General features: G+C 48.0%; 4 protein-coding genes across 8 annotated transcripts in view; 1 reads left to right on the top strand and 3 right to left on the bottom strand.

Moving 5' to 3' along the window:
• The window catches only part of gnrhr1 (gonadotropin releasing hormone receptor 1), a 15,372-nt gene extending 12,789 nt beyond the window's left edge, over positions 1-2,583 (top strand). For 2 of the 3 annotated variants that reach the window (XM_019865375.1, XM_019865374.1), the window contains exons 3-4: positions 1,500-1,701; positions 2,082-2,583. In XM_019865375.1, the coding sequence (XP_019720934.1) occupies positions 1,500-1,701; positions 2,082-2,494 (615 nt within the window). In that variant the 3' untranslated portion in view covers positions 2,495-2,583. The remainder of the gene's footprint in view (positions 1-1,499; positions 1,702-2,081) is intronic. The other variant, XM_019865376.1, reaches the window with a different exon arrangement.
• Positions 2,584-3,007: 424 nt separating this feature from the next.
• LOC109513143 (uncharacterized) lies at positions 3,008-5,508 on the bottom strand. 2 transcript variants are annotated; one of them, XM_019865383.1, is made up of 4 exons: positions 4,649-5,508; positions 4,311-4,478; positions 3,756-3,862; positions 3,008-3,642 (listed from the first exon to the last, which is right to left on the bottom strand). In XM_019865383.1, exons 1-4 carry the CDS (start codon positions 4,696-4,698, stop codon positions 3,131-3,133), a joined length of 837 nt encoding a protein of 278 aa, XP_019720942.1. In that variant the 5' UTR covers positions 4,699-5,508; the 3' UTR covers positions 3,008-3,130. The 2 variants fall into 2 exon arrangements, with proteins under 2 accessions (XP_019720942.1, XP_019720943.1); XM_019865384.1 differs by having other exon boundaries at positions 5,208-5,508.
• Positions 5,509-7,096: 1,588 nt separating this feature from the next.
• Positions 7,097-12,339, bottom strand: LOC109513142 (histone-lysine N-methyltransferase SETDB1-B-like). Its single transcript, XM_019865382.1, has 8 exons — positions 12,115-12,339; positions 10,710-10,796; positions 10,347-10,637; positions 9,679-9,846; positions 9,154-9,355; positions 8,042-8,115; positions 7,486-7,676; positions 7,097-7,402 (listed from the first exon to the last, which is right to left on the bottom strand). Exons 1-8 carry the CDS (start codon positions 12,176-12,178, stop codon positions 7,298-7,300), a joined length of 1,182 nt encoding a protein of 393 aa, XP_019720941.1. The 5' UTR covers positions 12,179-12,339; the 3' UTR covers positions 7,097-7,297.
• A 2,936-nt stretch (positions 12,340-15,275) lies between these two features.
• LOC109513140 (ceramide synthase 2-like) lies at positions 15,276-24,693 on the bottom strand. Of its 2 annotated transcripts, none has more exons than XM_019865378.1 (11): positions 24,276-24,693; positions 20,644-20,814; positions 20,453-20,570; positions 20,077-20,195; positions 19,524-19,581; positions 19,323-19,373; positions 19,093-19,185; positions 18,112-18,240; positions 17,467-17,573; positions 16,380-16,533; positions 15,276-16,198 (listed from the first exon to the last, which is right to left on the bottom strand). In XM_019865378.1, the coding sequence occupies exons 2-11, from the start codon at positions 20,811-20,813 to the stop codon at positions 16,052-16,054; spliced, it is 1,146 nt and encodes a 381-aa protein (XP_019720937.1). In that variant the 5' UTR covers position 20,814; positions 24,276-24,693; the 3' UTR covers positions 15,276-16,051. The 2 variants fall into 2 exon arrangements, with proteins under 2 accessions (XP_019720937.1, XP_019720938.1); XM_019865379.1 differs by lacking the exon at positions 24,276-24,693 and adding an exon at positions 21,734-22,029.
• Positions 24,694-26,760: the final 2,067 nt, after the last annotated feature.

The raw sequence follows: 26,760 nt of genomic DNA, 5'->3' as shown, positions 1-26,760 counted from the left end.
GGGGGGGGGAATTTTCCCATCTGCAATCCCTTGTCATTCGCTCTCAATTGCAATTTCAAAGAATGAATTCCAAATTCGAGCTCCACGCGAAGGTTTGCCGGTCCCTTTTTTCAGGGTAATACGCACTCGGGTTTGCATGCGTGCACACGGCCGATGCAGGCTCGGCGTCAACGTCTCAAAGGACGACATCTCGCAACCCCGCAAAGGTTGGAGCTCAGACGCTCTGCCTCTGCAGCCCGGTGACGCAGGCCAGCTAAAAATAGTGGCGGTGATGCATCATTGATAAGAGAGAAGGGCTGACGGGGAGCTTGCGTTTGGCTTTCGCCGTCGATGGCCTCCACCGCAAACCCCGGCGGCCTGGCCAGTGGCGTCGACGTCCGCGATGAAGCAGATATGAAGAGGCGAGGCGTTTTTTCTCCCGGGTAGAAACGGGGGAGGAGCCGGCCCCGTTTTTGCGTGTCTGCGCTTTGGGGCTCAGTATCGCCTCAGAGCAACACAACAGACGTTTGTTTGATTGTTTGTTTTCCCCCTCTCACCTTCACTACGGAGTCCCTGACGGGCAGCGCCGTTGAAAATGGATGTTTAGTTTTTTTTCTTTAAGTCTAGATTGCTTTTCAGACCGCGATGTACTCCTCCACTGCCCACTATTTACGATTTTGGTTGATAGGGCTGCAAGCGGATCGCCGACTGTCACCTTTGGAACGGATGCAGGCCTCATTCATACGTCAAACGAGAGCACTTGATCGAGATCCCCAGTTGGGTTTTCAACAGCATGTCTCCCGGCCCACTCGCAGGACTTGAAAATCCACATTAGATTCAGTGGCTCCACTAAAACAATTCAAAAATCAAGACCGAACCCCCTGAGGAGAAATGATGTCATTGAGAGATCCCAAAGAAAATGCAGGCGTGCAGAGGACGTGGAGGAAAAAGCAGAAAAAAAAGGGTCAACTCAGAGACAATGAGTGCGTTCATGCAAAAGCTGCCGTTGGCCGCCGCCCACACCCGGACACTCACACACCCGGCGTGACGCAGCGCAACCGTGCACGCCGACGGTCCGATCCGTGAAGTAATTTCTCGACGTTTTCTGCTCGCGCTTTGTTCTTATTGAGCACGCGCTCCCAAAAAAAGCCTTTTGTTTGGATATTTCAGTCAGTCGCTCCGCTCCGGCTGGCCGGCGTTGACCCATGGGCGGGGCTGCGAAAGGCCCGCGGCGTACGACCCTGCCAACAAGTGGACTTTGATTCTTCACGGTTGCTTCGAGCCTGTCCGACACGCAGGACGACCGCCGTGGTGTCGAAACGGCGCACGAAAGGCAGTCGGTGCCCCCCCCCCCGAGCGGCCCAAAGAACTTTTGCTTTCAAAGCTCTTTGGCGTTTGCCGCCGATCAACAAATGTCCCGCCATTTGTTGACGTGCAAACGAAGCACGGCGACCAACCCATGTGACACGTTGACCTGTGAGCGCATGCGTGCTTCACCTTTTCACTCTCCTCATTCTCAGCTTTTCATCTTTCGGGCCATTAAGGCCGAGGGGGCCGACTTCACTCAGTGCGCCAGCCACGGGAGTTTCCGGCACCGCTGGCAGGGGACGGCGTACAACATGTTTCACTTTGTGACGCTCTATGTCTTCCCTCTGCTTGTCATGACCTTCTGCTACGGCCGCATCCTCGCCAAGATCACTGGGCAGATGCGCAAGAGCAAAGGTGCGTGAACGTCGCCGCACTCGGCAGAAATCGGACCGGGGGGCGGACGTGAACGACCGCTTTGAAATGGCTTCGGGGGGTTTCTCCCCAACGGCTGTTGGCGTTCGCCCCTTTGATGGCAACGCATTGGTGACCTTGAACCAAAGAACCGAAGCGGTCCCCCAAATGTTGACTTGAGTCGGCCTCGGGGCTCAGGTCTTGACCCATCGCAGCTCCGAGCCAGAGAGCTGCGATTGGTTGTTAGCGGAGGCTGCTCGTGCGGGCAGAAAAAAAAAGAAAAAAGAAAAAGAAAGGTGCGCAGAGCTGACCTCGCCCCGCGCCCCACTGGCAAGCGGGCTTCCAATGGCGCTTCTCTGAACTGAGCCGTTTGGTGTCTTTAGATGGCGAGCGATGCCTGCGACGCAGCGGCAAAGACCAGATTCCCAGAGCCCGCATGAAGACCCTCAAGATGAGCATCGTCATCGTCAGTTCCTTCGTCATCTGCTGGACCCCGTACTACCTTCTGGGGATCTGGTACTGGTTCCAACCCACCATGATCCGGCACACTCCCGAGTACGTGCACCACATCCTGTTTGTCTTCAGCAACCTGAATACATGCTGCGACCCCGTCATCTACGGCTTCTACACCACCTCCTTCCGGGCCGACCTGGTCGACGCGATGGCGTGCTGCCGCGACAGACGCGCCGGCGAGGACTCGCCGCGCTCCGCCGACGGCCTGGCAGCCCGAAACGCGGCGCCGGCCGGGGAGATGGAGTCGGACCTGAGCTCCAACCCGCACAGCGGGAACCTGTGAGAGACAAGAGGGCGATTTGGTTTGGCTTTTCTTTTCTTTGCGGTCGCTGGCTCTGGGTTCAAGACCTGCGCTCACAATTAGTTATGACATGCCCGCTTAGCCATCACTGGCTGGTTCATTTTGTGCACAAGTTAAAAAACTTCCACTAATTGTATTTCCTTTTTTCAGTTTTGAATAAATGTGTTTTATTATATATTTGTATTTTTCACTAATGAGGGGTTTGGTGAATGTGGATATAAACTGGTTGGGTTCTTAATCATAAACACATCAGCTGCGCAAGGCGGGATAGCTGGCTAGCAGCTCACTGGAGGCTAACCTGAGGGTGCAACAAAACGGAAGCAAATCCAACCATGAGAGCGATTTGACTCAATGCCGAGTCGGTGAGTCGGTCAACTCTTAAAAATGTGCAAAAGCAGAATGGAAATTGCCGTTCCCGGCTCTTGATTATTTTCTGGACTTTGCCACGCTGCTGACAGAGTGTCGTCATCCCGACTTCCATCTTTCTTGCGCGGGTGCCTTCGGGGAACCCAGCGTGGTGATGTTCCGCAGGCTGCCGTCTCGACCGGAAGCGCAAGGGACATTTCAAATGGTCAAGATGACAGCCCACAAGCGATTCCGCTTTGCCGCATCTGGTCCTCATTGCCTTTGTCTTGTTCGCGGCCTCATTTTCGAGCGGCTTGCGCAGGAGGATCTTGGTGCGTCCGCGGCTTCGGCCTTGCCCGCGCGCTTCTTTGTTGTCGGGCTGGTTTTAGGTGAGGATTTTTTTTTCTTTGCATCCTTAGTCTTTGCGTCCACGGGCAGCCCCGACTTTTTCCCCGCACGGGTATTCACGGGCCTCCCGATGCTGAAACGTCGACTTTTGTCCGGTGAAGGCCCCGCGACAAAATCCGAGTCGTCTGTACGGTTATCGCAGTCGGGCACGAGGGGACTCGAGCGTTCGCCGTCAACGCTGTCATTCTCGGGACGGTTTCCGCACAAAGCCCAAATTTCGCTCGGGTTAAGTTTGGTCAAGACAACCTTCGGCTTTCGACTTGAACAAACTTGGCCGTGGCTGTCTTTTAAGTTGTGGTTTGGGAGAGGGGCGGAACTTCCTGAGGGACGACCGCAAACATCTGTCTCCGAATCACACGGCGAAGAGTTGGACGTTCCTGCAAAGCCAAACAAGACAAAGGACACAAATGAATTGAAAAGGGAGCCAAACTAAAGTCGCTGGCCGGTTGGAGATGATGCGGCCTTTGGACGACGTCAGGAAGTCGTTTACCATCACTTGCGATTTCGATGACATCCTCATCGGAATCCGTGTGGGTGTAATTCCAACCCAGAAGAGCATAGAGTTCCTTCACGATGGCTTCATACGCTGCCACGGAGCTGCGGAGAAACCATTGCGCCCAAGTCAAAAAAGAGAACTCAACCCAGCCATTTCCGAATGCAGCTTATGTTTTCGACTCAGCAGAAGCGCATGCTTGAAGGCTTCGCATCGGTACTGTCTGACACACCGCAGCGTTCCTCTTTTGGGGCGCCCCGAATAACCCGATGACACATTTCAACAACGCTCCGAGGTTCCAAACTTAAGAGCGCTTTCGAGTGTGGCAGTGCATATCTTGCAAAGGATTCACAAGAAATGGAGGCATTTTAACGAACGAAGCGGCAGATGTAATACCAGGGCCACGTGGGTCGCATAGCCATTGCTCAACCAGGAAAAGTTTGGAGAGAGGCTGATTTGGAAGAGGGCGCAGCATTTCAAAACTTTTGGAGGTTTCGGAACTGACCACTGCTCAGATTCCTTAGTCAAAGTCGAATTTGACGGCGCACTCACTTGCTGAGTGCCAGGAGCCGGTCAGTTTGGTTCGCCCGCTTTTCCAGTAGAGACTTCAAAAGCTGACATTGTTCCAATGCATCAGGGGGGGTCAAGTGCATTTTTTGCACCTTCTCCGAAATCCAACTCCGGAGCTCCTCTTTGGTCATCTCCATCTCATTTCCCTCACTGCAATGAGCAACATGGTTACAGCCATCAAAATTTGACGCGACCGTTGTGTCCGAGGAGACTCGAGCTCGGTGGCTGATCGAACGGCGCGGCGACCGCCTCTACCAAATCTATCTTGTCTTGTTCGCGTGAATCTGTTTACATGGGGCTTTTGCAATCATCTGGCTCACCTGCAAGTTGGGTCTGGAAGGAGATGGCCGAAAATCAACGTTGCATTCATCTCATGGTCACCTCTTGATGTGAAACCCAAATGTATTGGGTCTGTAGCAAAACTCTAACAATACTGCTGGGGTTTACTTTGGAGAAACGGCGGAAATAAATGCCAGGGGACATTTGGAAGCGCAAGTTCCAATCATCTCCAGCGGGCCTGTCCAGCCCCGGGCCTGGAAGGCCGCCGTCCTGCCTGTTTTGCGGCTCTCCCGGCCGCAACGCACCTGATTCAGATGATCAGCCGTGAAGCAGCACTGGAACGGTCCTGATTATTTGAAACGGGTGTGGCTCAGGGGAGAGCTGGAAAACAGGCAGGACGTCGACCCTCAGGGACCGACTTTGGACACCCCTGATCTACAGCGTCAAATGCTGCCCGATGTTTTCTCCGCCCTCTTGGAAATTCATTTTTGAGCGCTTCGGGAGATTCACGAGGCACGACGCGACAATGGTTTAACCACAGCGAATTAAAGCAACATGATCATTATCCAACAATTGGGTGTTAAATCAAACAATAGCCACCCATATTCCGACGTCAAAAAGTCAATGCGTTCAATTTGTCGCGAGGATCATCGACTGAAGCGACCGCAAAATGGCGGCGCCAATGCTCGGAGGAAGTTTGTGCGGCCTCGTCGCCCGAGTCTGGCACGTTTGACGCCAAGTCCTTGGGTGACGAGCAGCGACAGCGAGGTCGTCGGAGTGAACTGCAGCAGCCTCGGCCGCTTCTCCGGCCTGGGCCCAGATTTCCGAACTCCGCGGCAGCCGCCCGTCGATGGATGACGGGAGTTTTCGCCGTCTTCTTCGTTCCTCATTGAAAGCGCTGCTGCCGCCCCGTGGTAGAAAGCGCGCATAACATGTCTCCAGCGAGCCCAAATCAAGATCACCTCACCTCCATTTCGACATTGCTGCTTCGACGTTCGTTTTCGCCGAAAAAGACGCCATTTACAACACTGACATGACTTTTAGGTCGTTTTATTAAGATACCGTAAATGCTGCGGCATACACGAAACTAGTCATAACATTGATAAGAAAGGAACAACAACTGCGTACAAGTCAAATTGAAGCCGTTTTTGTACAATTTCCAAAATGTAGCAACTAAAAACATCATGAAATACTTAAAATGCAGTACAACCTTGGCTTACAAATGTAATCCGTTCACTGACTGTTTGCGCAAGGTTTCCCATTGAGATAAAAGGGAACGAGATTCAACTGCTCCACCCCCAGAACCAATTTAACCTGGTTCAAAATAAATACTGTACAATAAAGAACTAAATGAAAGCACAACTCTAAAGAAATAATGCGGTGCGTTGGCGAGCAAATCACTTCCACAATGTGCTTTTTCGCTTGCCGGTCATGTTGGCCGCTTGCAGTTTTCACTGAAAAGAACATGGGTGTCAAACTCGAGGCCCAGGAGCTTGGTCTCATTTTGTGCGGCCCGCAAAAACAAAATAATGTGCGTCGACTTCATGCTTCTTGCTAAAATACCAACATTGCAAATTCTGGTCCCTTTGAGAAACATCGATATCTTGCACCCGTTTGTTATTTTTAACCAATCCCCCCTTATTACAAACGTAATATTGGAACTGTAAACAGTTTTGGCGGGCCTTTGATTTCAAAACAAGTTATTCATCAATGTGCTGTGTACATCCCTGACATGGGGCTTATTGGTCAGTCCACACATGTGTTACATTGACAAATAAATCGTTGAAAACGGCTCTCTCTCTGACAATGCAGTGCTGACGATTGAACAAACATGGCGCTCGTGAAAAGCCATGATTTTGGAGGTAGGGTTGCACCTGACGCCAGCCATGTGTCGTATGACGTGATCATATGTTTCTTGGCGTTCGCAAAGGAAACCACAAGGAGGAGTGGCCCGTGACCAACGTCCATTTGACGCTCTCGGTTTAGAACAACACCGAAGAGATCATTTCAACCCCCAAATAACATTTGCAATTGCTGAATGTTAATATGGCACAAGCAGAACACCTCTGCAGCAATGCCAAGACGATTTGTGAACCCATAAAAAATAAACAAACAGAGGTCATTTTTCTTTGAAAACGTTCGTAAAACTGAAATGTTCTAAGAAGGGTCATTTGTAAACCAAGGTTGCTCCGTTTCACATTTGATCAATGCAAATGAACAAGCCTATTTTTCTTTCTGATCGACAGAGAGCATTCGTCTTGATCTCTGCCTGAACTCGCGTGGTTCAAGGAAAACAACCAAACACATCTGAAGATGTACTAACCTCTCTTGTTATCGCCTCAAAACTAATGCAAGTAGTTGATGTCTAAAACAAAGCTGCTCATGAATAACCATATACACAAGTGATTTATCGCCTCAAAACTAATGCAAGTAGTTGATGTCTTAAAACACAGCTGCTCATGAATAACCGTATACACAAGTGACACTTGTCAGGGAAAAACTAAATCACTGAAAAGCGTTTTTTTAATGGTTGTTTAAATTGGAATCATAGCAATCCACCCAAGAAATGTGTACAATTCACAGGCGGGGAAATCCAATTATGTGCCCCCCCCCCCAAAACAAAACAAAAACCGTTTTCCAGAGAAATTTGAAGTCTTGTTCCAATGACGGACTTGTCAATGGAGCCCACATTACTGTTCACCTGCCTCAGCTTCTCTTCTCCTCAGTTCCAAGAACCTCGGCATATGCGACAGCCGAATGGAGCCACGGTGAATCCACTCTTTGTGCTGATTACACTGAAGGCATGACAACAGGAGCGCCGTGTCATCCAAGCCCATCGGGCAAAGGAGAAGAGGAGAGTCAAAAAGACGGCACCAACCTCAGAAGCCACCATGATCAAGCTGGAGTCCACCATCTCCACCTTGCACCTCAGCTGGACTCCGTTGAACTCCACCGAGGCGTTCTGACCGGGCTTGTACTGAGTCAAGTGAGGGTACGGCCAGTCCTTGATGTACTGCTTCATAAAACGCTTGTGAGTGTCGTCCTGAATGTCGTCCGTGGGGTCTGGCACTGAACGGGTGACAAAAGCGGCACGGGCATCAACACTTGGAAGCGTTCCGGTGCAACCCAAATGCGTGTGTGTGTGTGTGTATATATCTATATATATATCTAAATATATAGATATATATATAAAAATAAAAGTAATGTGTTCGTATAAGTTAGTGATAGACTTGCAGGCAAATTGCGGTGCCGTAGCAACAAAGCCAAGGAGCCTCTGAACTATCGAAAGCTTGAATGTGCGTAATAATCTCATTGTTTGTCTAATCAATACAATAAATAATGATTTGAAAACGCTTATTTAACCCGATGCCATCCAAAACAATTTTCGACATGCTGTTGATCAAAAAAAAAAAGTGTGAACGTGTCCAACTTACATGGTCTGCACACCAGGTGAAATAAGGTTAAGCCAACATAGACGGGTCTGTGGTTGTCCAGGAACACCAAAAACCTAAAAATGGATTCAAAGCTTTAAGGGCTTGAAAATGTCATTTCTCAAGTCACAAATCACAAAAACAAACCTGAGTGAAAAAGTCGTCTTTATGAATGCTCCCGCCTGATTTTTAAACGCAGACATCTGAGACGTACCTCACGACTTGATTCGATTCCAATTCAGAGCGACGACGAGTCGATTCAATGACTCATGTCTCATCCATCTTATTTTGCAGACTGTGTGACTTGCAGAAGAGTGTTTTGGAAATCATCGGTATGTCCGAGGTGAAATGAGTAGAAGCGCCTTGACGCCCCCATGATGTATTTTATGTCTGCATTGCGCTCGTGAAAGGAGCCAGGAGGAGCGACGTGCACCCGCGGCCGTACGGCAGGACGCGACTGAGTCATTGACATGGTGAACTCGGCTGGAGTTAGGAGGAAGGTTCGGTTCGCACCGACTCAGGCAAACTGTTTCAAAAAATATGAACCAAGACGATGCGCTGTATTCAACCCAGCCCCCCCCCCCCCAGCCATTCATACAAAGATGCTACTGTCGGATAGGACGATAAGGATGAGTTATGAGCATGCGTGCCATATGCATCAGGTTTGCCTTTTTTGGGACTGAACTGACTGACGTCAAAGGCTCACATGTCAACACGTCAGGCAAAATTGCAAGTCAGAGACGCCGTTTACAAGGACACAACTCCATTCCGCGATATGACTGGCGCCGCGGCGTGGTTGCAAAACGTTCACTCCCCAAAAGTCTCAAGCCTGCCCGAGTCTTGTGAGCAAACATCTCAGCGGCTCGGGCAGCACGAGCAGACGGCGTTCCACCCCCCCCCCCCCCCCCCCAGACTAAAAAGAATCACTTTCGTATTAAAACTAATGATGGACAAACGCAACCTCTAAAAGCGAATTAAAACGAAAGTCAACACAAAATAAAGAAATCAATAAAAAGCTATCCTGATAAATCTATTGAAAGGTATAAATCGATCCGGAGCAGTTTACAAGTGACCAAGAAGAATGCACTGAGAACAAAAATGCATCCTTGGCACACCTGAGTCGGTTCTTCCTGCTGGGGAGCTCCGCCAAGATGCCGGCTCGGAACTGAGCGATGTCCTCCTGACAGGAGACCACCACACGAGCCCCGACGTACACCTGCTCCAGCCTCGGGGTGACCTCAAAAGCAATGTGGTGTCCTGACACCAGGCTCCTCCCCTTTTCGTCAAACATAATCTTGTACTTGAGTCGCCCGTCTTCTACAATGACAATGTATACAAAAAGAAAAGGGCACAATTCATATGTTGATTCAGACTTCACACATTGAATCCTTAGGTTTTCTTTTTTCCTCGCTTTTTTTCCAAGACTGAAAGTCAATTTTTTTATTTTTTAAACGGGTCTGAAAATGGCTGGTACTGAATGAGTTTTAACCTTGTTCGAGGCATAAACAAGCAGCTCACGGTCAAAAACCCGACACTTGTTAGACTAAGGATTTTTTTGGTTTGTTCGTTTTTTTTCTCACATAGGCACACCCATGCATTAGATCATGACCTCTCAAGAGTGAGGGCGAAATTGTTCCCACCTTTCGTAACCACCTCCACAATTTGCCCCCGTTGCCACCTCAAGTTCTTCTTCCTGGCCAGTACCGTCGAGCCCACCGTGATTTCCTCCTCAGGCAGATCGGGCCGAATTTTTGTTGTTTCTTGAGGCGCATAGGCAAACGCTGATGAATCGATGATGGGCGTGTGATCTGTGGAAATAGGGAGCAGCACAACGTGTGTGCGGGCGTCCATTTTCGACAAGTTGGAGGGTCTGGAGCCCATCAAGTGCGAACGCCACCAACCAGTGGCTACGAATTAACCAAACAATCAGTGTGGCCCAACCTTTTTTCAATATTCATCAATTTGCAAGTTCCCCACCCCTGAAATATTGCAGTTTTAAATATGATCCCCCCCCCCGGTCCTCTTTCCCATGTATTTTTACAGAAATGCAAGCAACAGATCAATCTCATGACGATAAAACTCTTGAAATTTGTATGACGTGTCAATTTATATTCAATCACTCGTCCGGCCTTCAACATCAGTGACCAAAACGTATACTCATATATGGCCGAGTGCCCTCCGCGACAGTGAGCCGCAACCATGGGGTGGAACAGAAAATGGATCTTCTTGGTATTATTTCAAGGAAATTAAATAAGCCAAGCCACACCGATGCCCCCAAGGTCGGTGCCGCTAGGATAGACGTACTTACCAATATTGTTGACTTTTTTTTTCTTCTTGGCTTTCGATCTTTTCGCCGATGGATGATCGGAATCACTGGATTCGTTATATTGCTCCCTATCGGAATCTGAACTGCTTTGAGATTCATCTTCGCTGTAAAACTGCGACGGCGTCGGCGGTCGAAGAGCACTGATCTTGTAATCGGGAAGCCTGACCAACGACACCTCCACTCTTTTCAATAATCCGTATTCCAAACGCGTCCTTTTGCACGGAAAGCCACTTGTGGAAGGACCCAAATCACATTGAGGTTCAGGGAGGTTTTCTACAAAGAACAAAAAAAACGTGAATATACAAGACAAGCACACTCAAAATGCCAGAATATATATCAACTTACCAAACTCAAACCTTTCCCTCTTTACACTGGTTTCTTCGGACTGTGACATTGTCACCTCCAGCTGATCATCCAGCTCCATCATCTCCCCTAAACGATACAGAATCGATGAGTCAGTATAAAAAGGAATATCAGTAACTACAGTATAAAAATTTGAAACGAACAAAGCGAAAGTAAATATTCCTGGAAATTAGCCGATGAAAAATCAGGCATTTTCAACCAAAAGCTTTATTTAAAAAAAATTAAAAACACATTCATGAAACTGGATTGGACAAAAATGATGGTACCCTCTTTGGAAGCTAATCGGTGCAATTCAACCTTTTTTTTTTTTAATCAATCTCTTACTGATATGTGCACATTTTGACAGGTATTTTGACCCACTCCTCATGAGCAAATTGTTTTTCGATTGTCTCACATTTGAAAAGTGCCTTTTTCAGGCAATTTGGTTTCACAAATAGAATTTAGATGAGGGCTCAGAAAAGGCCACTTCAGAACACGCCGATGTTTTGTAGTTAGATGCCATTGAGTGTTTTTAGGGAGCCACATTTTGCTCCAAAAGGCCTTTGCACCACACAGAGTCTGAATGCAAAAGGCAGCCCCAGGATAAATATGCCTGTTTTTTCAGCAGTTACATTTTCACTACATGGCTACAATGACTCATTTTTTTCTCCAAAACCTTTGTGTGTGTGTGTGTGTGTTTGTTTCATTCAAACAGAAGAGAACCAACAATGATGTCCACATGTAATATCAGATATATTAGCTTTATTGATAAAATAGAATTGTTTTTCATTCGATTCATAGGACATATTTATATATATTGCTCAAAAAAGGGAGACATTTGAACCACACAATGAAACGTCAAGTGTTACTGTTATTTTCATTTAGCAACAGCTAAATAGTCTCTTTTTTTCGTGGTCTCGTATCTTCATGAATAATTTGTAGTTTATATAGTTTTGCAAATACATTACATACATTGACATCGCCATGACAATTTATTTATGTCATCAGAAAACCACTTTTACCAAACTATTGCGTTCGGTTTGATTTTGTTGCCATTCGAATTACGCTTAACAGCCAGGGCGGGAACAAAATAGTCCGTGACGACGTCACGCACAGCACCTCTGAATTAAACTGAATGAAAAACAACTTTTAAAGTCTCGAGTGTGATTAAAAATCACGCTCCTTCCTCAAACAATTCTCCACCTTCTTGTGTCCACATTTGAGCGGCACCGTTCAAATGCTAGCATGATCGGCTCTGAACGGAAAGTGACCACAGAAGGGATGCAACGCGACGTTCTGCTGAAATTCAAATTTATTGTGACCGCTGCCGGAGTCAAAAACTGAAATGCTCTCACGAGTCAAGTCTGGAACGGTGCGTTAAGCAATGCGGTAGATGTAACTAGCTTACCCGACTTAACGAATTCCTCGCCTTTAGAGTCTTTGGGACTACGATTTTGTAGCACAAAGAGCATGAAGAGCTCGTTAAAAATATGATTAAAACGTTCCCGCCTTGACTACCAGTTACACTGCTAATATGAATGCAGGTAAGGCGTCAGGGTTGCGTTAGCTACGATGCTCCTTCTTCGTCGTCGTCGTTGTCTCCCTTCTTCTTCTTCGTTGTTCGTTTTCTTCTTCTTCCTTTGAGTTTTGGGCGGTTGGCAAACAACAAAATGGTGCGTTTCCGCTACCTGCTGGTTCGGAGCGTGTACTAGAACGTCTGGTACCGTCACCGCACGTCGAAAACAAATACATGAATTAATTAACATGAACAATAGTCTCTCTATCAGCGGTGTTTAACCGAGAGACTAAAATGATATTCGATAAGACTAATTTCCCGAATCATTTTGTAGAATATTATAAATTCAAACACATATTTCCTCTGCCTGCGGGTGGCTGCGCGGCTCGGCGGAAGCGTGGTCGTCTCCCCGTCCAGAGGTTGGGGGTTCAATCCTCGGTAATTGTGACCTTGGCGAAGTGTCCTTGAGCAAAATACTCAGCTGCTCCTGATGCTGCGTCATCAGTAGGTAAATGAGGAAACAGTGTAAAGCGCTTTGAGTACCAAAAGGTTGAAAAGTGACAGCCCGTTGCGCCAAAGGACTTTCGCAACTTGTGAGAAATTACAACGCCATCCAGTTTGAGAACCGAATCAAATGTTCTGTTCGATTTTGTTGAACACCGTGAGAGAGGTTCAACAAAACAGATTTTGAATGATTTTGAGATCATTCAAAATCTGGGATATCCTGCAAGACATTTATTGTTGAAAACATCAGCTTCGACGCACGACAAAGTATTAATCATGAGACATGACATAAAAAAATAGAAATGCTGTGGCCTTCGGGTGTGGTGTAAGGCAATCTTACGTTGGATGGTGCTCGAATGAATGGATCAAGAACCGCGTATTCCATTCAAACGCTACAATACACCGCACAATGGGGATTGTGTTTCGGTAGTTCATTTAGTGTCTCGTCCAGAGCGAATTGTTCAGGTAATCTGCTCCTCCTGGTAGGTGGAGGTGGAGATGGAACCGTAAGGGTCGACCACCGTCTGGGCGCAGCGCACCACCGTCACCAGTAGGAAGAAGCACAGGAGGGAGAGGAAGAAGAGCGCAAAACCCAGATCCACATCCACCTCGAACGGGAGCGCGGGATGTTTCATCCCGTGGTCCATGGGGCTGATGAACGCCAGTCAGCTCAAATGTCTGCTCAGGAGACGCCAATGACCTCCGTGCGACAAGAGACAAAGAGGAAGAATGGTCGTGAGCGTTTGTTTATGCTTATGAGGTCCGATAAAAGGAAGAAAAACACAGGCCAAGAGATATCGAACTTACCACGTGTCCCAGCATGTGTCCAAACTTTTGAAAAGCTTCACGTGCTGGCGTCGGTCTCTCGGTTGCTTTTTCGTCACGTCACTTGCGCAAGGCAGTTTTGGTTGGCGTGGCTCTCGCGTTTCCCTTCTTCTTCCCTTCGTGATCACGACACGGCGAAAACGAGCAGGCGGGAAGATGATTCGCACACACCTTGGGGAACATTCTAGTGTTGAGATAACGCTGGATATGCGTGAACAGATTTATGTCCCTACAACTCGAGAGATCTTGGATACGCGAAGCTCCTGCAACATTCATGGCGTGCGCTCGCATCTTGCGGGCCTCCTCTGGATCTGTAAGCCCTTATTAATATTTGAGTGGGAATTTGATAAGGCGACAGCGTGCAAGTGAATCCTACACACGCACGCACACACACATACACACACACACACACACACACACACACACTTTTGTTCTCCTGTCAAAAGGAGGCTCGACCGTTCCAGACGCTGTTGAAATGTCAGGGATGCTGAATTTGTGTCTTACGTAAGAGTGGCGAGGTAAAACAGATTTGCGAGGAGTAAAGATAATCCGGAGAGGAGATACAAGAGATGCAATTGCAATCGAATCATGTGGAGCCAGCGAGGTCGAAACCGAGCCCGCCACATTCAAATGAACAGTCTTGATGAGCGTGTGTGTGTGTGTGTAAAGCGATCGGCCGTTGTGCCCAATCAGCCTAGAAGGTTGCGTGCCAAAACAAGAGAGGTGGGAGGAAACTAAATCTGGTTGTTGGTTTTCAAAGAGTGAAACACGCGCTCAACTTTCTAGGACATTGTTTTCCACAGCTGTCAATTCCTGGACCCGTGTAGAACAACGTTGGCATACCAAGTGGACAACGGCGCCACTGGAAAACAGCTCCATTTTTAATAACAAAAAATAGATACGGTCAAAGTCAAGCAGTTCAAGGCCACTGCATAGTTAGTTTGAAATTGCCACAAATACGCGGGGTTTCACCGAAACACTCGATTTTGTCCTGCGACTGGCTGGCAACCGGTTCAGGGTGTTCGCCGCCTGAAAATGGACGGACGGACTATATTTTGTTATATTTGCCATTAGCACTCGAGGTTGCCGACGGCCGCTTGTTACATTCTGGCTTCTGCTATCAATAACAACGTTTGTTTTTTTTTTTTGCAACATGTTTTTTCAACCTTTTTTTTTTTTTTGCAAATGCGAATTTCACATCGATGTGATTTGTATCACGTGACTTGGAGCACTTGTGAGGTACAGCCCGAAGACGTTTCAAGATTCAAAATCCAATAAAACAGTCAAAGGGTCGTTTTAACACAAATAGAGCTTTTTTATTTTTTTAATCATCATTCAGCAACACATAACACGGACTAAAAAAAAACACTTTCTGGGGTGGGGAGGTGAGTGGGAGGCAAAAAAAAGCTGTTTGTAAGGAGCAGGTTGACGTGTTGGGGCACAAAAGATGGCATTTAGAAACAACTCGCAGTCCAAATGATGAAGGCACTTGGATGGCACACTTGGGTGACTGGTTCCTGGATACGCCTCTTCATCGGTTTCGATGAGTGAAACGCTTTTTGCTAACATTGAACCAAAACACTGACCCCCCCCCCCCAAAAAAAAGGGCCCAAACATCTGGTGAAAACGAATCCAATTGGGATCCAAATGTAAGCCTATCCAAGTGGTCTGACTACGATTAAACGTCCATAAAGTGCATCTTGGGTGACAGAAAACACTGAAAATAAATGTTAGTGACCATGCTCCAGCCCATCAAGAAGGAGCACTTTATTTAGGTTTGGGGTTACGCTGAACCGGCTTTTCTTCTTTGAACAGGACCGGTCACAAATAAAATCACCAAACTAAAACTATCCATTCAGCATCGACACAAACACACACATAAACATGTTCAAATGATTTTGGACTGCGCGTGCATGTTCTGTTGCCACAATTCGAACCACGGCGGCTCACTTTTGCAAACTGTTAAAATTCTTATTTGCCATTCGGGATTTTGCGTTGCATTTTTTTTTTTGCAACCGACGTACGACGACCCGTTCGTAAACTTCAATCTGGAAACGCTCCATACTAACTTTGTCCCAGTGGCTTGAGTGAAATTAGTCAGGCGGAAAGGCAATACTACTTGGACAAGTGTTCGCTGAGGCGGCGAGGGCAAACGACGCCTGTGTACGAATGAACCTCAGCAGCAACAACAACAAAACAAATTCGGTAAACAAGCCATGAAAGCTACAGTGTGCTAACAACTAAATGTGATGAAGCGGGAGGGGAGGGAGCCAACAGCACCAGCGGCGCAGAATCACTGTCTTCATTGTTCCTTGGTCAATTTCCAGTGTTGAGAAAAGTGGGCGACTATTGATCATGTGGATATGGTGAAGAAATGCTTTTTTTGGGGGGGGGGGGGGGTATCGTCCCTCTGCATGAAACACTCCTATTCTTTGGATTTCAAGTGGGGGATGCGCGCAAGGTTCCGACTTCGCCACCTCGCGGTGGTTTCGGCGTCTACTCAGTCCATCTTTTGGCGGTTGTTGTTGAGCGCGGTGTGGCCGTTGCGAAGGTGACCGTTTTTCAAGGTTCGATTCCGCTCGCCGCTGCCGTCTTCATCTTCGGAGTCCGTCTCTTCTTTGTCGCTGCGCTCATCTTCAACTATGTCCTGGAGGGGGAAATTCACGTGAAATCCCATCTGCTGCGCCGCTTGCGCTGAGACGACGGCCTAGGTAGGGCTGGGCACTGAATTGGAATTCCACCGTGATTCTGATTTCCGAACGGCGCGCTGCGTGTTTGCACGTTGCAGCGGGAAAACCGAGTTTATGACATGTGCGTGTGCTTCTTACGTTGCCGGGGAGGAACTTGATGACCATGCGGACAATCAGTGCCGCCCAGAAGATGTGCAGAGCCAGCAGCAGCAACAGCAGACCGTTGAAGAAGTAGAAGCCGAAGAAGGGCTTGTAGATGGTCAGGGGGTACACCAACGTCGCGTGGATGATGCTGCACGCAAGAACAGAGCGCGCGGTCACAACCGCTCACACTCACCAATCAAAAGCCCATCGAAGCGGTGGATCGCGTGCCCGTTGTTATGATGGGCGTGGATTTTTCTTGCTTTGCCGAGTACGCGCGCTCAGCGGCCATGCTGCAAAAACGGCACATTTCTGATTTTCCAATCATGTTTCGCCTGCCATTTGAAGGCGAGTGGCTTTTTTGTACCGCATTGCGTTCATTTATGGTTGAAATCTGAAGTCGTGACTGCTTCGTTGCATCTTTTTCTTCTGTGATCGGAAGGTTTAACGGCCTTGAACTTTGGTCTTAAACTGGACCGTGATTTGAAATCCGGCTTCTTTCCTCTCGGGCGGCGGGCTCAAGTCGAGCCTCTCCTTTCTCAAGAGCACTTTTAATTCACGCCTTCGTCACCTCTGGGCCGGATGACCGGAACGCACTTGACTTTGGAGTCGGCCGATCCTCCGTCAAGTGTCTCCAGTGGGTCCCGAATGCCGCCGACTGGTACTCGTAAGAGGGAGCGCCTCGCTCCTACTATTCTGGCATCCCTTCACCGGCTCATTTTAGAGTTCTTTTCAAGATTCTATGATTTGTTTTCCAATCTGGGAATGGCCCGGCCCCACCTGACCTCACAGAGCTCCTGTGCCTCAAGTCTGCGGACCAGACTACAATTAGAGATAGCGAGAACGAAACGGAGGCCCAGAGGGGATGGAGCCTTTTCCGAAGGCCGCTGAGGAAGGAGTGTAATCACTATTAAAAAAACAAAACAACACAAAAACGAATGGATGTAAATTTGAAGAGTCTAACCTGAATGGCCGCTTGAACCAATCGAGTGTGCTTTTGCAAAATGTTTTTGATCATAACCTTGTGCACCCAATGGCTCATGAGAAAAGCAAGAAGAAAGTCTTGTGCAACACGTATATTTACCAGAAGGGGAAAATTACGAGGCGGGTGATGATGAAAACGACAGCAAAGACAACGAATATGAAGTTGCACGTCCTCTTCCAACCTGCATAGTTGAACATCTTGGCTGACTGAGAAGATGGGAAGACATGTCACAGGGTTAGCGCGGCCATTTTTCACCTCTCGAGGGCAGACACCACACAACAGAGACAAACTGGCCGCTTGGGCGACGGCCGGAAATGTGGCCACACACAATCGCCTTTTCACGCTTTCAAATTCAATTTCAATCTTGCGGGCAAGAAATGGATGAAAGCCACATGCTACGGAAGAGGTAAAAAAAAACGCCATTTTAGATCTCGCCTCCTACCTCAACAGCTTTCTCGTTATTTGGAATTCAAGGGGTCGCGTGCCCATACCTCTCCACTTCGCAAACTTTTGGCATCGACCAAGCGGTACGTCCAAAATACGTGATGCTGGAATGGGGAAGCTGTGACGCTGACATGTCACGGGACTGATGGGAAAAGGATCTTTGACTGTGCTATATGACCACAAGCGATGAGTTCAACAGAGACGAGCGGTTTATACAAGTGATCTTTTGAGTGGCTCATTTAACAGGAGGGCCCAAAACGCTCCAGTGTGCTTTTCATGAGTGAGAGCGAGATGGAATACCTCCATGAGATAGTCGGAGGCGTCGTGCGCCAACATGATCAAAGTTCCTCCCCTGATGTAGTTGACCAGCCAGGAAAAACTGACGAGTAAAATGGTGGCAATGTGGTGAACGACCTGTTCTTTGAAATCCTGCAAAGAAACCAGAGAAAGCCAAATTAAAAATTAAAAAAAAAGTTCATGGTACCGTACTTGGTGACTGATTGATCAAGCTGTCAAGATGAGTCAGTGATGGGCAGCTCACTGATGCTCTGCTCGTCCTAATGATTAACTCTGAATTTTGGGCAGCGCGGTGGATGAGACAGCGGTGCGGAACGCCACCAAATCACATCAAATGGCTAGCAAAAGTCAATTAACCCAGTCGCGGTTGTTCCCGTTTCAACACCCTTGCATCTCGGAAAACCACACGGACGGCTCATGAAATGGCGTTGGCATCGATGATGACACTTTTGAGTGACTTTAGTGTCATCAAACTCTCGGAGCCAAATTCCCACCACGTCAATGCCGTTGCTATCCGAGCACGACGCCTGATGATCTCCCTCTTTCACTACACGTAGCTCAATAGTCAAGGACGTGTTGTCAAAAGGAGCGGAGAAACTCCTTCACACCAGCAAACCGATTGAAAATGGAATCAACAATAAACATGCACGTTTATTTTCAGTCATTTGATGTTTCCAATTCCAATCTGAGCGAGGGTAATGCAACAACTGTTGTGACCGACGACCCCGCCCATTTGCTTTGAGCGCTTGCGCCCCCCGCATGCAAAAAAAAAAAAACGTCCGCGCCAGAGCTCCGGTCACACGTTCGCTCGCAGGGCACCTCGTGCGAAACAAACACCTCGGCAGCCAGGTGTGGCTCGAAGCGGCGGATCTGATGTCGAAAGAGGAATCGCTTTGGCATTCTCACAGTCGACGCCGTTCCAAACGCAAGTGGAAACTTGGACTTGGTTGTGTGCCGCTCCGGAGACGGTCGGCGCACGCCTACCTTGCGCTTGACGTCGGAGGCCACGCTCACAAGCAGGGACACATAGAAGCCCAGTTCGATCGTGTAGTACCAGTACTGCGACGGGAGGAGCGGCTGGGACAAAAGACAGACGGGGGATATTTGAGACTTTCAACAGAATCTGAATATCGATGTGATTTAGTCAGGGCAACACAACCAAGGACAGCTTAAAAAATAATAATAATAATAATAAAAAAGTACCGTAAGCATACCATCTTGGGGAAGTTATCCCACATCCTCTTCATATTATAGAACCACGGTTTCTGAGAGGGGAGAGACAACCGTTAGGATCCGCCCACCACGTCTGTGGGCAACATGACAAAAGGGGACCCCTTTGGGTGCCGCCTTGAGTGAAGAGCAATGTACACGTTGCCGTGACGACACTGTTTCCAAAAGGATAATTTTAGACTCACGTCAATAAGGGTTGCCAGGCCAGCAAAGAAAGCAAAAAGGTAAAAGGTAAATCTCCAACTGGAAGAGAAAGTAGTGGTCACATTCAACATTTTTTTTTTTTTACAATGAAGCACAAATTCCTTCTTAGCACTGAAATCAAACACTGTCTTACTTCTCCGCCTCGACTTACCTCGAATGACTTCCTTCTACTTTACGTGAGAAGGAAGAAGGAAAAAAAAAAAACCAAAAAAAAAAAAAAAAAAAACGCATCAAAGTCCACCATTGTTTGAGGGTCAATGAAAAGGATCCAAAGAAAAAACAAAACGTGTCAAAGCTGGCAAAATGCTTCAACAAGGCGCACAATCTGGTAGCGTACGGTCGCACTTAAAAGTCTTCAAATTTTCTCCAAAACGGACGGACGGACGGCGCGCCAAATCACGCGGGTCGCCTTGCGTAGGCGCCGAGTTCCCAAATCGGTGAATGCCGATTATGGCTTTGGACTCGAGTCCTTGGAGGGAACGATGTCGTTCGTCGTCGGGTTTGCGTGCTATAGCGCGCAAGGGTTCGACGTACCTGGCTTCCTGAAACTTTTTGATCTTGCTGGGGCGATCCTGGTTCCGCCGCTGCTTGAACCATCGCTGGACCTGTCGCACTGAGCAGTCTGCCTGTTTACTCAACGTTTCTAAGGAGCTCTGGAAACAAACGCAAAGAGATCAAATTAGAAGTCAGCGCTGTCGCCGAGCGTTTCGAGACCACGCGCGCACCGTTTGGCCGTTGCGTCGTCGCCAAATGGAAATACATTGATCGGAGCAACCGATGTCGCCGCGGAAGATGCAATTTGTGGACGGTGGCTGCAACGCGGCGGGCATGGCAAAAGCAACGTTGGGATGACAGTGAGTGCGCCAATTTCTGGGCCTGCACCGCTATGGAGTTGTGTTTCTTGGTTTACCTGTGTGGGGTGCTTCGCTACGCTGCAGAAGTGGGCCTCCAGTAAGGGATTGGAGGGCGGACTGGCGCGCTTTTTGTCCCTCACTCCCAGCAGGGACGCCAGAGGAATCGCCACCCACCTGAAAAGTCAAAAAGGCAAACTTGTGGGAAAGATGAGCGGGCAAACGGTGATCACAGCCGACGACGACTGACCTTTCAAATATGGGTCGGAGGACCAGGAAGCCGACAGCGATGGGGATGAAAGCCCAAAGGTCCGACAACTGAGGCAGGACGACGTCGGGGTCCTTGAGGTCGGCCCAACCGTAGCCTTCGGGAAACCAGATCCAGTCCGCCCAGAGATCCTCGCCTAGCCAAGACGACATCCTGGCGATTGAAGAACACGCCAAGCTCAGAATTCTTGCTCGAGCCACCAGGTCTAGCGCGACATCATGATTGACTGGAGAACGCGTCTGGCGCTGGCATGTGTCCAGATGCTTCTTCCTCTTCCTCAAACAAATGGGAAGGAAGCACTCTCGATACAGATGAGGACGGGAAGTTGCCTTTTCAGTACGGAGCCTCCGGCGCCCTTTTCGACGAACATTTTCTTCCGCGTCCATTTCAGGATGGCCTTCTTGGAAGGCGCATCAACAACTCGCGCCGTGCGTTGCCCCTGACGTGGTTGCGTTTCCGAAGCACTTGCAGGAAATCTTCAGGGTCATTGCGACGACTCGATTTCCACCCCCGGTTCCACGGGACGCCCCTCGATATGGCCTCAATGAGCGAGGGGGTGCATACACGCCCCCGCCCCCCCCCACTCTTCCACTCCACGTCTCATGAAATTCAATCCCATCATTGCAACGTACAATCATCAGTCAGCTAAAGAATACTTAATAATGATCCAATTGTTGTCCAGTATATTAAAACATATTCAAATGTTATTCAGTACCAGTGATGCCGGTAAGTAACGCATTAGTCTAATAAATATCTACTGTATATCTCTCCATGTTTTCCAGTCACGACCAAGCACCTACAGGAGTTTTCTCCGTGACGGAATCTGACTCCGGTTACTTTGCAAAGTCACTGTCGACGTGCTAACCATTCGCTGTCAAGCGTTCATGTCATTAAGTGCCTCTTGGGTGCAGCACGTCACATTTGACAAGCCTTGAATAGGAATGGCATACTTTCCAATCACGGCTTCCACAGTCGCATGGAACAAAGCAAATCGCAAGAGCCAAACAAACGCAACATTTCCGAGATGATTTCTTCAAACAAAAAGGAAAAAGTCTGGGAAAAAAAACGTTACCTCCTCGGCGGAGATCATCCGAAAATCTCGGCGCATTCATTTCATGAAGTATCTGCAGCTTTAATTGCGAACCAGTTGGACAGCTACCGACGCTCGACAGACTGCACCCACGAGGAAGCACGGCGCCGTCATCTACAATTTTGTCCTCGGCGAAAGAGCGGCGGTTGCATTTGTTCCGGCTGCCTCGGATTCAAAAAAAGAACGCCGCATGACCTCTGCTGGCGGGCTCCAACGTCAAACTTTTTGTTGGTTGGTTTGTTTTGAAGACGCCCTTTGGTATGAGCGCGGCGTCGTGCGAGCCCGTGGCGATTTTGTTCTCGGGGAAAAAGGAACTCCTCAAACAAACGGAGCTGCCGGCACCGCGCGTGCACGTTACTGTCAAAACTAAAGGAATCCGCAGAGCCGGCCCTACCTTACGAGGCGCCTGAGGCTCAAGATTTATTTTCGGATGCCGCCATCAGTACAGCTGACATACGAAATCCTCCCGCCTTGTTTCAAATGGCTAAAACGACGACGCTGAATTCAGAGAGAACATTTTAAATGTTATTGATAAAGAGCAAGCTAGCTAGATAGATAGATACAGTAAATGGAGAGATCGATAGATTGACAGGAAAAGAAAAATCAAAAAAATGCCTCGAGTTCCTGAAAATACATTCCGATTCATCAAGTTGACGGTGGAGCCTCTTCACTTATGAAGGAAAGTCCCGCCTTCGGCACAAAACGATTCCGGACTTTAAAACTCATGAAATGCCGGTTCGAAAGTCACGGTGGGCCCCTTGCGAGTGACTTGCACTTCCATCTCATTAAGTTAATCATCACGAGGATTTCATTGACGTCGATGCACGCCGTTTCTCACCGCCAAAAATCACTCATCTGCATCCGTCGTCGCGGTACAAGCAGATTGGGGTCCCTCTGCTGTTTAGATTTGAACATGTTCATGGTTGAAGTGGTTTTATTCAGACCGAGGGCAATTACGGGATCTGGGCGGACACACGGAAGGTTTTTCTTCCGCGCTACGGGAACCGTAGGGGCAACCTTCGAGCCCGAGAAGCATTCAGTCGCTTACCCGACTCTGAACGCAAATGTCATTCGGTCAGCTTATCTTATCTAAACTAAATGAAAGACCATAACGGTGAATCCGGTTACGTCCTCGGCTTCCAGAAAGCTATCAAATGGATTTCAATTTGCTGCCATTGTCACAAAATGTTACAGTATTCGTGGATTCATTCACAAAGAGTTTAATGCAAGCCTGCAGTGCCTATTATTTGGAAGGACTGCAAAAGCGAGTTTTCTATTCATTTTGTGATGTCATAAACTTGCCTTCCATTTCATGACAGCGAGAGGGTGAGAATAGGCACAAAGAAATACTTTCAATGGATTTGAATACATTTTCAGCGTGTGTGTGTGAGGGGCTGAAAACTCATTGCACAAATGTTTCTGTCACATGCAAATCCGGAACACGTGCCCCGTAATTTGGTTGACTGTCGTAATCCCACAATTTCTGACAGAGGTGACGCAACACAGTTTACCTTATTCAAATGAAGCAAACGACTGCTTGCTAGGCAGAACCGGAATTGTCACCGCACACTCCAAAAAATACTGACGGAAAGCCCGAATAAGATAGAAGGTTGCGAAAGTGAAAAAACAAAAGAGAGATTTAAAATGTTTTATCTTTGTCTCTGAAGCCTGAAATGTGGCAAAAGGTCAAAAAGTGAGAGGGCGCCAAATACTTTCACAAGCCACTGGATTTGCTTCATTAAAACGTTGTTGTTGTTGTTGTTTTGAACTGATTCTCTGTGGGAAATCAAGGTGACTGGAGCATCCTCCTCCTCCTCCTCCTTCTCCTTCCACTGACTTGTAAAGCCAAAGTGGAGTCGCTGTGACAGTCACAGCTGTCTACGCCCTTTGCGTAAACGCTTTGGGAGCGGTTCCGTGTCCAAATCAACCAAGACAGACACACTCGCGCGCACACATGAACGTGGTGCAAGCGGGAAGTCATAGCGGAACCAGACGTTGAGAAATAAGAAGGCAATAAAAACAAGTTCGCTGCCCCGAATGGCCATGTCACGTGAAAAAGACACGAGCAACTTTGAAGCAGTACGTCGCAGTTTACGTTAAAAAAAAAAAAAAGAAACCAACAACTTTTGGCGTAAACACAATGAACATAATGGACCAGTTTTCGAAATCCAACGCGTTTTTTTTTTTTTTAACCGAGGGGGTAATTAACTATAAGTTGGAATTTGTTGAGTGGGCTGTCTTATCGCGGTTCTCCTAAACAAATAAGAGAAAAGACGACAAGCTCGGGCCTGTTAGCTAGCTCCACTTTGATGTTTAGCTCTCTTTCGCCTCGAGTCAGTTTGCAAGCTAACTGTCATACGTGTTCTGAGGCATCTTTCATTAAAAAAAAAAGACAGCGCAAAGCATTTCTAAAATAGCGAACGGGCCACACTGGAAGAAACGTTTTCACTCGGAAACGAGATATTCGCGGCCAGAGTGAACTGGGGAAAGCGTCGGTCGTGTAACGGTGCCGCCGCCAACTTACCTCCTCAGACCTTGTGTTGTGCGGCCAGGTAGCGGTCGTTGTTTCCCAAAATTCGGCGCTGTCGGCGGCTGCTTGTCCTCTCGTCCCGTTCAAGCGGAGTGAATTTCACGTGCGCTTCCCCATTCGAGGCGCTTGCGAACGTTCAATGATTTGCCAACAAGCCCGCTTCCCTCTTCGGCTCAAGTTCGCCTCATTCTCCGCGGAAAATCGCTCGCACTTTTGACTCCACGGTCCTCTCCCTCCCTTTGAAGTGGAGATTTTCGACCGATCACAATGGAAAGGGAGGGGGCGATGGGCTGACTTTCTCCGGAGTACCGCGTGGGCCACGGATACCAATCGGGTCGGGCGGACTGACTCTTACGGTTTCAACTTTAGTGGGCCAGGGGGGCGTGTAGCGGGCTGGTTCAAGTGACGCGAGACTCGGCTGTGGGCTAAGAGTCGTCCCAGTGAAGACGAGTTTGTTTCTTTTTGCCTCTAAGGGGCGCTGCAAACAATCACGCCACCTGATCATTTCAACGCACCGTTCATATTCTCGCGTTAATTTAAAAAGCATTGATATCCATGCACTCGTGCGCACTCGGGCTCTAGTCGTGGGAAAAACAAAATCGAGATCCGCTCTTTCCACTGCGCTCAATTGCTCATACTCGTAAATTGACTTCAAGAATATCCACATTATGGAAACTTTAGATCAATTGAAAAGCTCAAAAGGCTTTCCGTAAGACCTTCCGATGTCCACCATTCCAACTTTCTTCCCAAACGGGCCCGTATTTAGCTCCATCCATTTGCCATCAATCGGAACCACGCATCTTCCCTGTCTCATCGGGAGGCCTCGATGCTGCCACCGCCAAGTTTGACATTGGGGATGGTGTTTTCGGGGTGATGTGCAGCCTTATTTTTCGGACAAACGGAACCTTTTGGATTTTGTCCCTGAAGGTTCCATTTTGCTCTCATCTGACCCCAGCACCTTCGTCCATGTTTGGTGCATGTCCCGGGCGGCAAAGCCCAAGCGGGACTCTTTCACTGTGGTCTTTAAGAAGCGCCTTTCTTTTGGCCTCTCTTCCACCGAGGCCAGATTTGAGCAGTCGTTGTCCTGGGGCCAGATTGCCTGACCTCAACTGCCGACCTTTCTCGCCTGAGTGGAAAGGGAGGGGCCAAGTAATATGGCACACCACTTTTCAAGTATTTTCAGGAGTTCATATTCCATCAGTCCAATACCGCGCTTAAAAGGGAGCTCCACCTACTTTGAAGCCTTTTTGAAGATCATCTCATGCAACTGACACACCGATGTCTCCTCAACCACGTCAAGTCGGATAGCACGTTGACCGCCAACAGCATTTGATTGAAGCAGTCACGTTACGTTCAGTCTTGTATTTCAGGGCACTTTAGAGTGACTATTAGTAGCGGTTGATTGACTTTGACAGTCCACCTCACCGAACAACAGTCAAGAACACACGACTCGGAGCAGCTTGCAGCCTGAAAAAAAGGAAAAAAGAGGCCCTTATCATCCCCTCATACTTGAGACATGCCAAAGAGGCGAGCGTGTTTGGACACGTCAGGCCAAACCCAGAATGCTCTGGCACTCTGGCTCTTCAAACACCAGCTCTCTCCACCTTTCCCCGGCAACACCATCTTCACTTAAGGATCTCCTGATACCCAACGCAGTCTTCTTTGCTTGATTCTAGCAAGCGGTCTTTCTCTTCTCTCCACTAGTGCGGATATAGGGGGGGGGGGGGCTACCCTTGTAAAAAAAAAACACACACACAAGTGACATCTTTTCTCTCAACAGAAACTTTATTTTCTTTTCAAAGACGCGTTTTAAAACAGCAACTGTCGCGAATAAATAAAGAAACATTCTGCTTTGTTTTTTTTTTTAAACTTCCTTACATTGATGTCATTTAAAAACTCTATAAGTGTATTTCTTGTCTTGAAGGAATGATTCTTCAAATAAATAAGAACACATCACCCCCCCACCCCCATCAAATTAATGACCAAATAAATTAAACGTATAAAAACAAAAACGACGATAGAAAACCCCCCTTTTCCAATTTGTCAAGTTGAAAAGCGGCGGACGCAGAGATTTTGAAGATGCTTTTACTTCTGCCGCCCCAACTGAGGTATGTACAGTGGGAGGAAACCCCTTCAATTCTCTTTCTGCTTCAGAAACGTGATTTTAATTGACGTCTATCAATAATCAAACTACTTCTACATAACAAAATTTACTGGTGGGAATGATACAAAATCGATTTCCTTTTCCCTCAGTCTGCGTGGAGACGACCTTCTCGATCAGAGGTCCCCAACCTTTTTTGCCCCAAGGACCGGTTTCACGTCAGACAATTTTTTCATAGATACAACAATATGATTTGATATGACCTGCATGAAAAGGGTGATATAATATGATATGACCTGCATGAAAAGGGTGGTACAGTATTTACGAAACATCATAATGAACACGAATCATGACACGAGGAACGTCCTATCTGGCCTC

Source organism: Hippocampus comes, unplaced genomic scaffold (assembly GCF_001891065.2).
Source record: "Hippocampus comes isolate QL1 unplaced genomic scaffold, H_comes_QL1_v1.1 scaffold390, whole genome shotgun sequence".
NCBI classification, from domain to species: Eukaryota; Metazoa; Chordata; class Actinopteri; order Syngnathiformes; family Syngnathidae; genus Hippocampus; species Hippocampus comes.
This window is presented reverse-complemented; position numbering and strand designations above follow the sequence as displayed.